This window comes from Neomonachus schauinslandi, chromosome 6 (genome assembly GCF_002201575.2).
Source record: "Neomonachus schauinslandi chromosome 6, ASM220157v2, whole genome shotgun sequence".
NCBI lineage: Eukaryota > Metazoa > Chordata > Mammalia > Carnivora > Phocidae > Neomonachus > Neomonachus schauinslandi.
This window is the reverse complement of record NC_058408.1, coordinates 5,863,521-5,879,114: the sequence shown is the minus strand read 5'-3', so window position 1 is coordinate 5,879,114 and position 15,594 is coordinate 5,863,521. Positions and strand designations below refer to the sequence as shown.

Here is a 15,594-nt window from a genome sequence, read left to right as displayed (position 1 = left end):
GGGGGGGGAATCGGAGGGGGAGATGAACCATGAGAGACTATGGACTCTGAGAAATAAACTGAGGGTTCTAGAGGGGAGGTGAGTGGGGGGATGGGTTAGCCTGGTGATGGGTATTAAAGAGGGCACGTATTGAATGGAGCACTGGGTGTTATACGCAAACAATGAATCATGGAACACTACATCAAAAACTAATGATGTAATGTATGGTGATTAACATGACACAGTAAAATAAAATTTAAAAAAATAAGAAGATGTGGTGTATATATACAATGGAATACTACTCAGCCATCAAAAAAATGGAATCTTGCCATTTGCAATGACGTGGATGGAACTAGAAGGTATTATGCTAAGTGAAATAGGTCAATCAGAGAAAGACATTTATTATATGATCTCACTCATATGTGGAATTTAAGAAACAAAACAGAGGATAGGGGAAGACAGGGAAAAATAAAACAAGATGAAATCAGAGAGAAGGAGACAAACCATAAGAGACTCTTTTTTTTTTTTTAAAGATTTTTATTTATTTATTTGAGAGAGAGAGACTGAGAGAGAGAGCACATGAGAGGGGGGAGGGTCGGGAGGGTCAGAGGGAGAAGCAGACTCCCTGCCGAGCAGGGAGTCCGATGTGGGACTCGATCCAGGGACTCCAGGATCATGACCTGAGCCGAAGGCAGTCGCTTAACCAACTGAGCCACCCAGGCGCCCACCATATGAGACTCTTAAGCATAGGAAACAAACTGAGGGTTGCTGGAGGGGAGGGGGGTAAGGAGATGGGGTAACTGAGTGATGGACATTAAGAAGGGCATGTGATGTAACGAGCACTGGGTATTAGATATAACTGATGAATCACTGACCTCTACCTCTGAAACTAATAATACACTATATCTTAATTAACTGAATCTAAATTAAAAAAAAAAAGAAAACTACGCCTAGTCACATTACAGTCAATTTGCTGAAAAGAAGAGAAAATCTTGGGGAAAAATCAAGTCACTCCCCGGCTCAAACCTCTCAATGCTTCTCACCATAGCCTATGAGGCTGGATACGAATTAGCCTCTGCTGCCTCCCTCAGGTCATCGTCTACTATTCTACCCTTAGACACTGCAGTCCAGCCTTATACAACTTCTTGATGTTTCTCAATTATGCAGACTGTTTCCTCCTGAGAGGCTTCATATTTGCTGTTCCCCTTTTTCTCCAGATTTTCCCTTGGATCTTATCTTTACATCGTTCACTCCTTCATTTTTTGCTATTGCAAAAGCAATGTTCTCACCAAACCGTTTTCTTCTTCCTGAGCACTCGGAAGACTACATTTGCCTAACCTATACTGCAAGAGAGACCATGAAAAGTCACAGAGTTTTAGTCAACTGAACATTGGCTAAAGTCCAGGCTGGATCCCTAAAACGTTCTGCACAATCTTCCAAGCTCTCTCTTCCCCAACATCCAAAGCTAGAGGCAAAGAATTTCAAGTTGCTGGGGCCACAAAGTGGAAAGAACCTGGATTCCTTAATCACTGCTTGAAGGAAAGCCATCCTAGAGAGCTATATCAGACTTGTGTAGGTGAGAAATAAATTTTTATTCCATTAAGCTATTGAGATTTTGAAGCTAGTTTTTACAACACCTAGCATTAATTACCTTGACAATACCTTACTCAAGTGCTCTTTGGAGAAGCCTTCTCTAGAATGGCTATTCAATCTAAAATAGCCACTCATCTCTCAGTTTAACGTCTAATCTCCAAGCCCACTTTTTCTTTAGAGAACTCATCTCTAGTTTTGAGTATATTTAAATATTTATTTATTTAATTTTTTCCTTTGTGATGAGAACTTTAAAGATAGACTCTCTTACTAAGTTCCAAATATACAAATACAGTATTATTAACTATAGTCACCATGCTATGTATTGTAGCCTTATAACCTACTTATTTTTTAACTAGAAATTTGTACCTTTTGACCCTCTCTGCCTATTTCACGCACCCCCCTACCCCCCGGCCTCTGTATCTGTTCTCTGCATCAAGAGTTCAGTTTTTGTTTTAGTTGTATTTTTTAAATTGATTCCACATATAAGGGAGATCATATGGTATTTGTCTTTTACTTTACTTGTTTATTGCTTATCTATCCCACCAGAACGTAAGTTCCATGAAGGCAGGGATTTTATCGCACTCACGACTATATTCCCAGGATTTAGAACCATACCTGACTCATTATTACTACCATAGGTAATGTTTGTTGGGAGCTTAGAATGTGCCAGTTGCTAGTCTAAGTGCTTCAAAAGTAATAATGAATATCTGATGGATGATGCAATGACTACAAACGGTGCTTTGTGGTAAACATTAAAATGGAAGCCCAACTGGGGCGCCTGATTGGCTCAGTAGGTAGAGCATGTGACTCTTGATCTCAGGGTTCTAAATTCAAGTCCCACACTGGGTGTAGAGATTACTTAAAAATAAAATCAAAAAAAAAAAGATGGAAGCCCAGCTCAATAGGTTCTAAATTAGAGTTGTCATTGACCTATAGCCGGACCCACATGTCTAAGTTCAAAAATGCTCTCCAGGAAGATGCGCCTCCATTTCCAAGCTGTGCTATGTTTCAAAACCTTCTTGCTGAACAGCTCTAAGAACAGAGGAGATAAACAGTACCATTTACCACACCATCTGTGCCAAAAACATTTGACACAGATGTCCATGCACAGGAACCCCTGGCTTGAAAGTAAAGCTGGGGGAGAGAGCAGGAAGGAGCACCAGGTCCAAGTGAGAACTACTGGCGCTCTAACACCTGGGACGAGGGCTTCAGTGGCAGCGACGGCTGCACCAGAGCCGCAGAAAAGGCAGTGGGAAGTGACTGAAAGTTCAAGTGTCCCAAGTTTTTCATGGACGAAAGCAACCCATCTGAGGGAAGATGGCCAGCCAATATGTCAACCATTGTTCAAAGACACGCAGAAACAAACCTGAAGAATACGGGTTTTCTGCTGATTATTCGTCATTCTTCTTGACTTGGTCCTTTCCACTTCATGCCTGTGAACCCATCCTCGAAGTTCATGATTTAACCTATAAAACAGCTTAGTTAATTAAGCATACTTCAGAGAAATAAATGTCTCACCTTTGGTTAAAAATGAATTTTATCACATTCTGTAAGTTCCAAATAGCATCCCTAGTGCCTGATGATTCAATATTCTTTTTTGATTTGAAAAAGCTAAGATACTAATGTTATTTTTAATACAACATGCATTTTTATATAGTAGCCTCCTCAATCATGAGTTCAGATTTAAAAAAAAAGAAAACGTAACTAAATACCTTCCAAATATAAAAACTGAATGCAAAGGTTTTTTTCACAAGAGTACTTCCTGTTTCTGCTCTTGGGCTACATACACACAAACACTGGAGACAATGAAGAGCATTTAGTAAATTACAGGATCCTACCGGCAAATGAATGCATTAAAGCCTTTGAAAATCATGCTCTTTTGGGAGAAGGAAAAGAATGAACTCAATTGCTCAGGGGGAAAAAAAAAAGGAAAGAAATAAATTTCAATGCACTATAACCAAAATTTCCAACACTGCAAATAAAAAAAAAGGACTAGTTCAAATGTAGGTTCCATTTATTGTGCTTACTTTTTACAGCAGTTGTGAAGATGTCAGACCATGCTTACTTAACTAGAGTTGATTACTACTTAAAAAAACTGAAGCAATTTTTGAAGTTCAAGAATAGAATCCAAAATCACAGGAAAATATTCAAGGGAAAAGTAAATAACGAAAGGTAAGGTGTGCCCTAATGGGAAAATATCTCCAGAATCACTTCTCTTCAAACTGTTATCTCCTAACTTGAAGAAAAGGCACCTTCTGCTATGAATGTTACCACTTCTCAAATCTAACATCCTAAATTTTCATATTAGTCTCATTCTGTAGTTTTCAAATAAGGCATATTTAAGTATGCAACCCCAATACTATCATGCGAAATAGACCCATCACCATCTTTATCAGGTTGGTGGGGAAACTGGACTACAACTGATATGTCTATGATCATCCAACAAATAATCAGAGCTTCTCTCAGTCACTTAACTAATCTGAACAAATAGTTTTCTAGGTTCCAAAGCTAAACCCAAGAACCCACTCTGATATTTGTGTAACAATCTACAACACTCACCTGAGAGATTCTGTGGTGTTAATCAGGGGCTGACAAGGAGGTGGAGGAATATAGAGTAATGGTTCTTCACTTAGCACCATGAGGGCCTTGTCATTTGAAACAGAATGATCATATCTGAAAAACATATGCACAAAATCCGTCTCCTTGTGTCTTAAATTCCTTAGTTTGCTACAAGAAAATCATTACTAGTATTAACTTTTTAGGGAAATAAAAATATAGTAAATGGAATATACCGCAAGAGAGAAGCAAATGCAAGAGAAAAAGAGGGAAGTATAGACAGAGACCATGTAGCACAAATGTCACTTTCCAATTTTCTGCAGATTGTCATGGTAATTCACATTTATCTAGCCACCATTTATTGAGCAATTATTATGTGCCCCAAACTAAGGAAACGATGCTAACACATGGTCTGTGTCTTCAGTGAGCTCGAGGCATACACAGTGCTGCTGGAACAGAGGTGACACAGTAATGGGGGGATTTGGGGAGAAGGACCCACTGACTGATAGGAAAGACAGTATTATTATGTGAACAGACTAAAGTTTTGTGGTCATTCACAATTCTGTGATAACAAAACTGAAGTTTCCTTAAAACTGTGTGTGGCAGGGGTAAGGAGAAGCATAAAACACTCGGTGAGAGAGAAGTGAAAAGTGTTGAAAAGTTGAATATAAATTTTAGAATCATGGAAGAACCCAAGTCACTAATAAAACACCAAAGTAATATTAACCAGTTACTCCATTAGCTTCAAAATATACTTTCCTAACCGTTGCACTGAATTCATATCCATGGTGTGATGGAGGGAGCAGAACCTAGGCTGAAAATCAGAAGTGGAGCTGGGGGCATTACTGCTATTTAGTCTCTTCAGTCTGCTATTTTAACCTTTCTCATTAAAAAATCTTAGATCTGTCTTGAATTTCTTTATATTCAATGCTCTAGATTTAGAAAACTAGATATTTAGCTAAAACCCAAGAAGAAAAAATGTAAACACAAAATCAGACATGGCTAAATTCACAGTTTTCATTAATTCATTCAACCAATACCAACTGTGTGCCAGGTACAATGCTAGGAATCCAACGGGGAGCAAGAAAAATGAAGTCTCTATCCTCAAAGACCTTAAGGAGGAAGATGGACCAAATATGAGAACAAACACATAAAATAAATCCAAATTAAGAAAGAATCTAACTGGAAATAGAAAACGAATGGCAGTCCCTAGATAAAATGGTCTGAGGAGATGGTATTTAAGTCGAGGCCTAAAGGATGAGAAGAAGCCAGTACTACAGAAACTTGGGAAAGAGTGTTCTGGACAGATGCAGGTGGGGAGATGGCCGTCTTCAGGAACTTAAAGAAGACCACTCACCAGCTGAAGAGTTGTGAGCAAGTGAGGGAAGCACAAGACAAGGTTAGAAAGACAGAAACCAGGGGGCGCCTGGGTGGTTCAGCTGGTTAAGCGTCTGACTTCAGCTCAGGTCATGACCTCAGGGTCCTGGGATGGAGCCCCATGTCAGCTCCCTGCTCAATGGGGAGTCTGCTTCCCCTCTCCCTTTCCCTCTGCCCTTCTGCCTGCTCATCCTCTCTGTCTCTCTCTCTCAAATGAAGAAATAAAATCTTAAAAAAAAAGAGAGAGACCAGATTATGATAAGGCATTACTTAAGGAGAGAAGTGATATATTTCAGTGTATGCCTGCACCCTGCCATTGTACCAAAAATGAATCCAGTGGAGGCCACAGGGGAAGCTGGGAGACCAGTCAGGAGAGAGCTATAATCCAGGCAAGAGCTGAAGACAGCAGGACTAAGGTGCTGGCAGCGAAGATGGAGAGCATGAACCAGTGCAAGACACTTTTTGGGAAGAATATCAATGGTACTTGTTGAAAGGGAGGAATCAGGGTTTCTGGCTAAGCAACAGGACGAGGAAGACTGTTGTGGAGAAGAGGCTGGAGGATGAACACAAAAAGGCACCTAGAGTTCCGCCATGCATGTGTTAAGTTTAAAATGTTAAAAAAAAAAAAAAAAAGAAACGTCAAGAAAACTACTGGGGTAGAGCAGCCTGGACACTCAGAAGAGAAGTCTGGATGGGAAACATAAATTTGGGAGTTGTCAGGATACAGAGATAGGGATTGTGTGCTAAATTACAGATGAGTCACATAAGCAGAAAGAAAACTAAGAAGTCCACAGTTCCAGACGATGAGATTTGAATAAAGGAGGAACCCAGAAAGATGACTGGAACAGAGGCCCGTGAAAAAGAAGGAAACTGAAAAATGTAGCAACACAAAGGAGAATGTTTCAAGGAAGGAGGGATCCACACAGCGAGATGCTGAGGAAAGATCAAGATAAAGACAGAAGTTTCCACTGAATTTGTCAACACTGAAATAGCTGGCCTCCTTGACAAAAATAATTTTGGCAGACTGAAAAACTAACTTTAAGAGAAAAGTTACAGGCTTCTCTGTATGCCACACACCATGGGGAAAAAAGCAACAGCTGAGGATATACACATCATTCTTCCCTGCAAGTTGCACCAGAACATTCTCCATGTCTCCTCCTCTGCCTCTGAGAGTTAAACTGTTTGGAATAACACAGAGATGGTGGTGCACAGGTAGTAACTGCCCAGAAATCACCCTAAAATTAAGTGTTGAGAGAAAAGAAAAAAACCCTCTCCCTTGTATGGGTAAATTCTAAATGCCTACAAGAGGAGGCTGTTCACTACAACTTAAAAACAACAACAACAAAAACCAAAGACCTGTCACATGTGCCTTAGTTTAAAAAATCAGGCCTTCATACTTACAAAAATATAAATGCTATTATCCATCAGAGAAATCTAAAATTACTTCTGAAGATATATTTTTGATCTATAATTTTATTTCCACATGATAAACTCTAGTATAATGACTTCTGCATAGCTGTTCTAACTGGCTTTGTTCTATCAGCCAAAAATATTCTTCGGAAAAGGAAAAAAAAAATCTGATAGGAGAAATACCAGGAAAGGAACTGGGTGGAGCTGAAGGGAAAAGAAAAGGGAGAATCTAAGCCAACATGCAATCTGGAGACAATCAGATCCACACTAATCCTGAGATGGTCGGAGTCCTAAGCTGCTTGCAAACTATTTCATATCAATAGCCACCGCTTGAGCAAATAAATCACTAAAGTAAAGGGCAGTGCTAGGGAGGTAGAGTTAATGAGAATCCCTGGAATAAAGACAGGTTCTGGCTGATGCCTTCTACGAAGAGCAACCAGTCCTTCTCTTTTATCCAAGACAGTCCTGGATTTATGCCTGATGTCCTGATGTAATTATTACTTAACACTACCTTCCATTCTTAAAAGTATCCCAGTTTGGTTGACAAATTATATGGTCATCTTATTATAAACTATACATTTCTAAAACCGAAAACATATATGCATTTAATTACTAAATGCTAAGAGAATGCAATGTTATAAATTATGGGATTACAACCTGCTCCTTTTTTATTTGAACCAGTTCTCATAATTCTCCTAAAAACTGAAACATAATAAAAAGTAAGCTGCATTAAAAAATAAACAAAGTGTCATGGCTGTGTATAAATAAACCAACTAAAATGCAGTTCAAAACACATTTGTATTTGCTGCTTTCAAATGCTGCACAAACACTTGGTATCTTTTATTCAGTATTTATAATGATAAAAGCAAGAATATCAAGTTGGTGGACCGATACCTACTTGCATCTCTCAAGCTGCTCAATAATAATTTTAGATATTTCAAGAGATTTGCATGCAGGCAAGAATCCATAATCCTTTCCATGTTTTACCAATACCAGTAACAAAGCACAGGCAAGGTGACTCTGGGGTGGGGAACGGCGAATGGCTTGCATTTCATACACTACTTTGAAAGCTGATAAATTACAGCCTGAAGGTCATTCAAACATCTAGGTTGAACTAGGATGATCAGAGCACTATGCTTTCCATGTTACCTTACTCTACCACAGACAAATAGGTGAAAGCGTCTATTTACTGAGGTTAGGACAAAATAAGTAATATTCTTGTAAAGGTTACCTGAACTATAATTTCAAGTTCTACTTGTTTCAAGTTCAATAATTAGTTCTACTTTTTAACAACCAGCAAATATGTACCCAAAAGGCACATTCTCAACTCTCATAAATCCAAAGACTCTCAAATTTAAAATGTAAGTTTTGATGGATCTCATGTGGACAACAGAACTCAAAATTACATGCAGAACATGTAGGGCAAACTTGGACAAACGATGTAGTAAAATGAAAGATACTATTTAACTCTAGCTATATTCAAAGACACCATTAAGTGAGCACTAAGATCCGTATTCAGAAGTATGGCTAATTTTGGCAAGTAAAAAAAAAAAGCAAGAAATGTTATATATATTATTACAGTTTCCAATATTATGGCATGCATCACATTGTACTCATTACACTTACTGCCACATAATTCTCTGGATCCTCCGCCACACTTAACATAGTACTTTACCCACTGCAGATTCCTAAAATAATGAATACTAGCATATTTTTTCCAGGAAGGCTAAATGGAGACAAGCCCACAGGACTATGGTGATAATTTCATTCAGTGATATGGCTGTCACAGTAAAAAAAAAAAAAAAAAAAAGATTCCCCTATGGCCCTTGGCCTGTAGAACCTTACAGAGTTACAAGTAAACAAATCTTTAATGATTCTCAAGGGTTATATTGTGCAATACATTGTTGCCACACTGTGAGCTCCCTTTGCTTTGTGAGTCAAGGACCTCACTCCACTTGGTTCTAATAAAAATTCCAAATAACACAGGGAAATGTTTATCAAAAAGTATACAGCTCTGAAAATGTCCACTACAGCCTTCTTCTAGTTTACATAATACATACCTTGTCTTTTCAAAAAATTTTGTCTTTTACTATTGGCAAGCTATATAGAAATTTACCAGGAGAATGATAAACCGTAACAAGGGAGGGAGATCCAACAAAGATCACAATAAGTAAGTATAAACGATCTGATCAAATGACTGCACAGAGGTTCACCCATATCACTCCACCAGATCATATTCATCCCAAGATGATACTATTACATATACTATATACATGTAACCATATGACAGATAAAAACCTACATTAAAAACATTATGTATAATATAATGTGTGTATATTGTATGTGTCTCCATATGTATCTCAGTACATACAAACTGAGATTTTAAGGTCACATCTCTATAAGAATTCCAAAATTGGGAAAGGTTTCAAAAGGAAATTTATTCTTAGAACTGATCTTAACAGTAAAATTTACTAAGGGCCTCAATAACTTGTTTGTTCTACAAATTAAAACTGTGCATTAACAAGTTAGATGTAAAGTTATACTATATAATTCCCCACGGCAGTTTCATTAAATCATTTTAACAGACAGAGACATGCCATCTTCTAACCTGTAGCTGTTTTTCTGGATGATACCATCTGACGTATCTTCCACCTCTTTAGCAGAAAATTCTAGAAGATGCCTCCTTTGATTTGCAGGGTTCACACTAGGATTCTTTCTCCTGGAATCCTGTTCCAACATGCTGAAAATTTTAAAAAGTGAAACAATAATTGAAATAAAAATATGTCACACATATGCCTACTACATTAGCTCTAAAGCAAACCCCAAATTCCTTCATAGGTTCATGCACACAGCATGAACACTAGGGACAGAAAACAAAACAGCACAATGGCTGTAGTCAAATCCCTCACCTGGCATCCTGTACATATGAAAAACAATTTTGAGAATAATTTTCGTTAAGTCTAAAAGTACCTCATTTTTAAACTGCTTAAACAGGGACCCCTGGCAGGCTCAGTCGGTTTAGCATCTGCCTTTGGCTCAGGTCATGATCTCAGGGTCCTGGAATCAAGCCCCACGTCTGCCTCTCTGCTCAGCGAGGAGTCTGCTTCTCCCTCTCCCCCGACCGTCGCCCCTGCTCGTGCTCTCTCTCAAATAAATAAATAAAATCTTAAAAAAAAAAAACCTGCTAAAATAACATAAGTATTCTATATGCTTTAAAAACTCTACAATTATTATGTTATGTATGTATATAAAGTAGAAATAAATACAACATACATATAAACAAATTTTAAATTCAGATAATAACTGAAATAAGAAGTCCTCTTGGATGGTACAAACTGATGTTTTCAATGAGGGAACACTTCAAATGAAATTGAATTTTTCTCCTTATGGATAGCCAAATGCATTAACCTTTCACAATCCCAGAAGGCAGGCGATCAAATACAGGTAACAAAAAATTATTTTTTTCCAAAGATTTATCTATTTATTTGAGAGAGCGTGCGCACATACACGTGCATGCAAGCAGGGGGAGGGGCAGAGGGAGAGAGAAAATCTTAAGCAGACTCCCCACTGAGCACGGAGCCCAATGTGGGGCTCCCATCTCATGACCCTGAAATCATGACCTGAGCCAAAATCAAGTCGGATGCTTAACTGACTGAGCCACCCAGGAGCCCCACAAGAAATTATTTTTAAAAATACTTCTTTTTATTTACATGTAAAAGTTTCCTATTTCCTTCTTTCTCCCCATCTTCCCCCATACCTTCATTTATCAATGTGTGTCCTCATGGTGGGCCTAAGTATTAGCAGCAAACAAATATATATATACACACATATAAAGCAAATACTGCAATAGTTATTTGACACTTTTAACTCACTAATCAGGGGCTTAGAGAGTTGGCTCCCCAATAAGATATTTTGTGTGTGTATGCTTTATTTTACAATGCCACACACACAATTTACACTAGTTCTAATCTTGAAATTAAACCCAAAGGGAATTGCCTTAGGGAAACACAAAAGGATACCAAATTCCACTGAGAGGGATGAAGAGGTAGAGGAAGGAAAGGCTAATGAAAGCAGGTCACAATTAAGAGCCCTATAGTTCTAACAGGAAGGAGTTCCTCAGAGTAGGGCAGTTTGTCTCCACATCTGGGGAAAGCAGTGTTAGGGAAAACAGGAAGCAGGTACATCTCTCTAGAATCATCTTCTGATCTCTTAATTTATTTCCCATTCTCCTCAGTTCTTCCCCCCCCCCCAAGAATCATTGCTATCTGGTGGTCCATCTACAGTATGCTGTAGCACTTAAGACATCCTGTAAACGCTTCAAAGGTGTACCACCAAATTACCAGCCTTGTGGGACATTTTGCTACAACTGAGGATACATTCTGTTACCATTCTGTATTTCAGACACAGTGTTTGCTTGAGTGATCACAAACAACATGAACCCTGCTGCTGCAAATAAGGGAAAAGGCCTAGTGGAGTCTCTAGCCAAACTTAGGAAAACTTAGCTTGGTGCGTATTTAAGAAAATAGGGGAGACGCAGTAGATAATAACTTTGTAGGGAAGACAAATGGAGAGTGTGATAACTGCAGAATTTTTTTCTTTTTGCAACTTACTTCTCTGAAAAAGATTTTACTTCTAAATCTTTCAGGTATGGTGCCAAACATTCTATTTAGGAATGTATAGTGTAAACAAAACAGAGTTAAGAACTTTCTCCTTGGTTTACAGAATCTCTGTTAATTCAACACCTACACTATTATTAGTGACACCCCCATGTAATAACATCCCCATTGGTACAAGTACTCCCCCAACCCCTCCAATGACTAAGAGGGGCTCTACCACCCTGACTATGAACAGTGTTTCCCCTTGTTTTAACTAGAAATGTGCTTCTTTATAATTTCCACCCTTTGGTTCTAGTTCTGGGCTTTGTGGCTGTTCAGAAGAAGCCTAAGCAAGCCTCCTTCCAGTGTCCAAAGACATCTAATACACCTCCCACCCCCACCCCGCAGGCTTTCTTTCTCAAAGCTATGGTTTTTTCCACACGTTCTTCTTTGAAGCAGTCTCAGTCTTCAGTCTCAGTCACAGTCTTCAGTCTGTCTGGCCTCCCTCCTATCAATATGCCTCTCAGAAGTGGTGTCCAGAACGGGCTACAGTACTTCTCAGGTGGTATGATGAGCCAGGATGGAATAGATTAATTCCTTCCCATGTTCTAGATACTACTCTCCCTCTGATGCAGTCTAATATCACACAGGCTTTGCTGGCAGTTACATCACACATTATTTATATTGGGCCTGGTTTAATCAAAATCCCAACTCCCCTCACACACTGATTTTGAACCATTACCTTCTTTTCCATTCCTCTCCCACTTCCAATTTGAATTTATATAATTGAACGTTTTGATCCCAGCTGAATAATTTACATCAATTCCTTCAAAAATATCACTCTGTCTACCAACCAGTCAAGAACTTCTAGGATCCTAATTAGCAAAAGAAATTCTCCTTCTAAGCAAGGATCACCATGCCATCAACATCCTCAGCTGTGCTGTTCTTAAAATACCGAAAAGCTCAGGACAAAGAAATCGAGCCATGGAGCATGCCCCTAGAGAAAGCCTTATAAAAATGTAAGTTTCACCACTTCTGAATTAATTATATCACATAGTCCAAAATTCCCCACCTTGACCACAGAGATACTGCAAGACTGTTAAACAGTCTTCTAAGATGCAAATATAGTAAAACAGTAGCTGCCATTTGAGCACCTACTATGTATTAGGGAATGAATACTTAGTACAAGTTGAGGCTCAAAGAGTTTAAACAACTTGCCCAAGGTCATGCTCTAAGTAGTTAATGAAGCAGAGATTTGGACCTAAGACTGGAACTCCATTACTGCATTATGTTGACAACATTTTCAGAATGACTGATTATTCAACATGCATTAAATAAATACCTATTATGTTCCAGGAACCATATATAATGCTAAAGACTCAAAGATTTAAAAAAGGTAGGGGCACCTGGGTGGCTCAGTCTACTGAGCGTCTGACTCTTGATTTTGGCTCAGGTCATGATCTCAGGGCTGTGGGATCAAGCCCCAAATTGCTGGGTGTGGAGCCTGCTTGGGATTCTCTCACTCCCTCTCCCTCTAAAAAAAAAAAAAAAAAAAATTAATTAATTAAATAAATAAAAACCATGTTAAAAAGATTTTAAAAAAGGCAAAAATCAAATTACAGTGTATGTGTGTGGGGGGGTGTTGATACAGATAAAAGATAATAGAGTGATTAATGTCATAATAAAGGTTAATGATGAATGCTATGGAATCATAGAGCTAAAGCACCTGATCTCTACTAAGAGGATCACAAAGTTATCTTAAATGAAAAGTAGTAAATAAACAGGTGGAAAAGGAAGAGGGAGTGAGGGAAGGCATTCCATACAGATGGAATAGTGTATGAAAAAAAGCACATAGGTATAAGAGAGCATGTTTTGCTCAGAGAATTGCAAGTAAAGCAGGAGAGGGTGTGTGGACATAGCAAGAAGGGGATCATTTCAGAGAGAGAGGAGAAAGGGGACCAGAACGATAATGCAAGGCTGGATTATGGATGGCCTTGCCTGCCACAGTATCACAAAGTCTAGAAATTTATTCAAGTAACAAAAAACAAAACAAGCATGTTTTTTTCCTGTTTTAATTTTGGCTCTCAGTATCATATCCCTTTCTTATTTATTTATTTTTAAAGATTTCATTTTATAAATAATCTCTACACCCAACATGGGGCTCAAACTTACAACCCCAAGATCAAGAGTCACATGCTCTACTGACTGAGCGAGCCAGGCGCCCCTGTCATATCCCTTTCTGTATCAGAATCTTCCCTATGATTGTTAAATTCCCTGGTCAAAGTGGGGAATCTACATTCCTTCTTTTAAAAATTGGTATTACAATGATCTCCTAGTTACCTCGACTACTGGAAAAACAACAGATTACTAGAACAGCTCCCCTGCTTTCCTATGTCCTGGCTAAGGGTTATAAATAAGCTTTTTTTTTTTTCAAGATTTTATTTATTTATTTGACAGAGAGAGAGATAGCTAGAGCAGGAACACAAGCAGGGGGAGTGGGAGAGGGAGAGGCAGGCTTCCCGCCGAGCAGGGAGCCCGATGCGGGGCTCGATCCCAGGACCCCAGGATCATGACCCGAGCCGAAGGCAGACGCTTAACGACTGAGCCACCCAGGTGCCCCTAAATAAGCTTTTAAAAGGAGGCTCCTTTGATAACTGCCAAGCCAAAGTGCTGCTATGGCTTCAGGAAGTAACTTCACTCATGTTTCCTTGAATCCTACCGTCAACTAGCAATAACACTCTTGATCAGAAAGCACCTTCCTCTCACGGTGATTCTCAAAGTGTGGTACTTGGACCAGCAGCATTAGCATCACCTGACAGCTGGTTAGAAACGCAAATTCTCAGGCCCCACCCCATTCGTACTCACCCAGGAACTCTAGGAATGATGCCCAACAACTCTGTGTTTTAACCAGCCATCTAGGTGACTGTGACACACTCAAATGTTTGAGAACTTCCATTTTAAATAATCTTGTCTTACATATCTTTCCTATCACATTCCCTAAAAATGACACATTTTTCACAATGAATCCAACAGAAGTGGACAACCTGGGGAGAAGGACGGTGGGGGAGGGGGGGTCAGACAGGAAGTATGTGGAAGGGTATAATCAAAAGTGGACATCTGTATGGTTTATGCATGATTTATAAAGTAAATCTGTTCAGCATTATTAATACTTGGAAGTTTTAAAAGAGCCTTTCTACCAACCATTGTTCTTTGGATGATGTTAATACGACTATGAAGACAGTTCACGACTGAGGGCTGTTCCAAGCAAATACCGAGTTCAACCATCAGTTTAGTTTACTCCATCTGTAGCTGAGATGCACTACAGTCACGCGGCAGCTGCACTTGCTGGAAATCAGTTTTGATGTTGACTGGTTTGGCTCCTAAGTGATCACTATTTTTCACTGCTGCCCACACAGGTAATGACTATCACAGGGTAATGGCAATTTACCTTTAACCTGAGCTACTCCAGTAACTTCTACCCTTTGTTAGCCTCAACTTTATTATCTACTCATTGGCCCAGAATGTATTTTGAAAAATATATTAAGAAATTTTGAAAAGAGGGGCGCCTGGGTGGCTCAGTCATTAAATGTCTGCCTTCGGCTCAGGTCATGGTCCCAGGGTCCTGGGATCAAGCCCCGCACTGGGCTCCCTGCTCCGCAGGAAGCCTGCTTCTCCTTCTCCCACTCCCCCTGCTTGTGTTCCCTCTCTCGCTGTCTCTATCAAATAAGTGATAAATAAAAAATCTTTAAAAAAAAAAAAAGAAATTTTGAAAAGAATCTGTTAAAGTTTTTCACTTATTTGTTTTTGGTTGTTGTTGTCATTTGGCCTCCATTCCTTGTAGATTTTTTTTAAAGTCTTAAAATGAAATTTCTCTTAAGCTAAATTACAGACAAACCGACTGTCCAATTCAGCTCAAAAAAAAAAAAAACAAAACCACAAACTATAAATGCTTAAACCCTATGAAATGACCTATAGAAACTAATTTTAACCATTTGAGTAACTGCAGAATTATATTTCCCTTGTTTTTATTAATATTTGAAAGACATGGAAGAGCTTTATTTCACCGCCAGAATTCAAGACTGTC

At 38.9% G+C, this 15,594-nt stretch overlaps 1 protein-coding gene across 1 annotated transcript in view; it reads right to left on the bottom strand.

Annotated features, from left to right (window-relative positions):
- Positions 1–15,594, bottom strand: part of ATF6 (activating transcription factor 6) — a 231,444-nt gene that overhangs the window by 141,326 nt on the left and 74,524 nt on the right. Inside the window, exons 11-13 of the mRNA XM_044916028.1 lie at positions 9,524–9,655; positions 4,132–4,245; positions 2,939–3,038 (exon numbers count right to left, since the gene is read on the bottom strand). Of these exons, the coding sequence (XP_044771963.1) occupies positions 2,939–3,038; positions 4,132–4,245; positions 9,524–9,655 (346 nt within the window). The remainder of the gene's footprint in view (positions 1–2,938; positions 3,039–4,131; positions 4,246–9,523; positions 9,656–15,594) is intronic.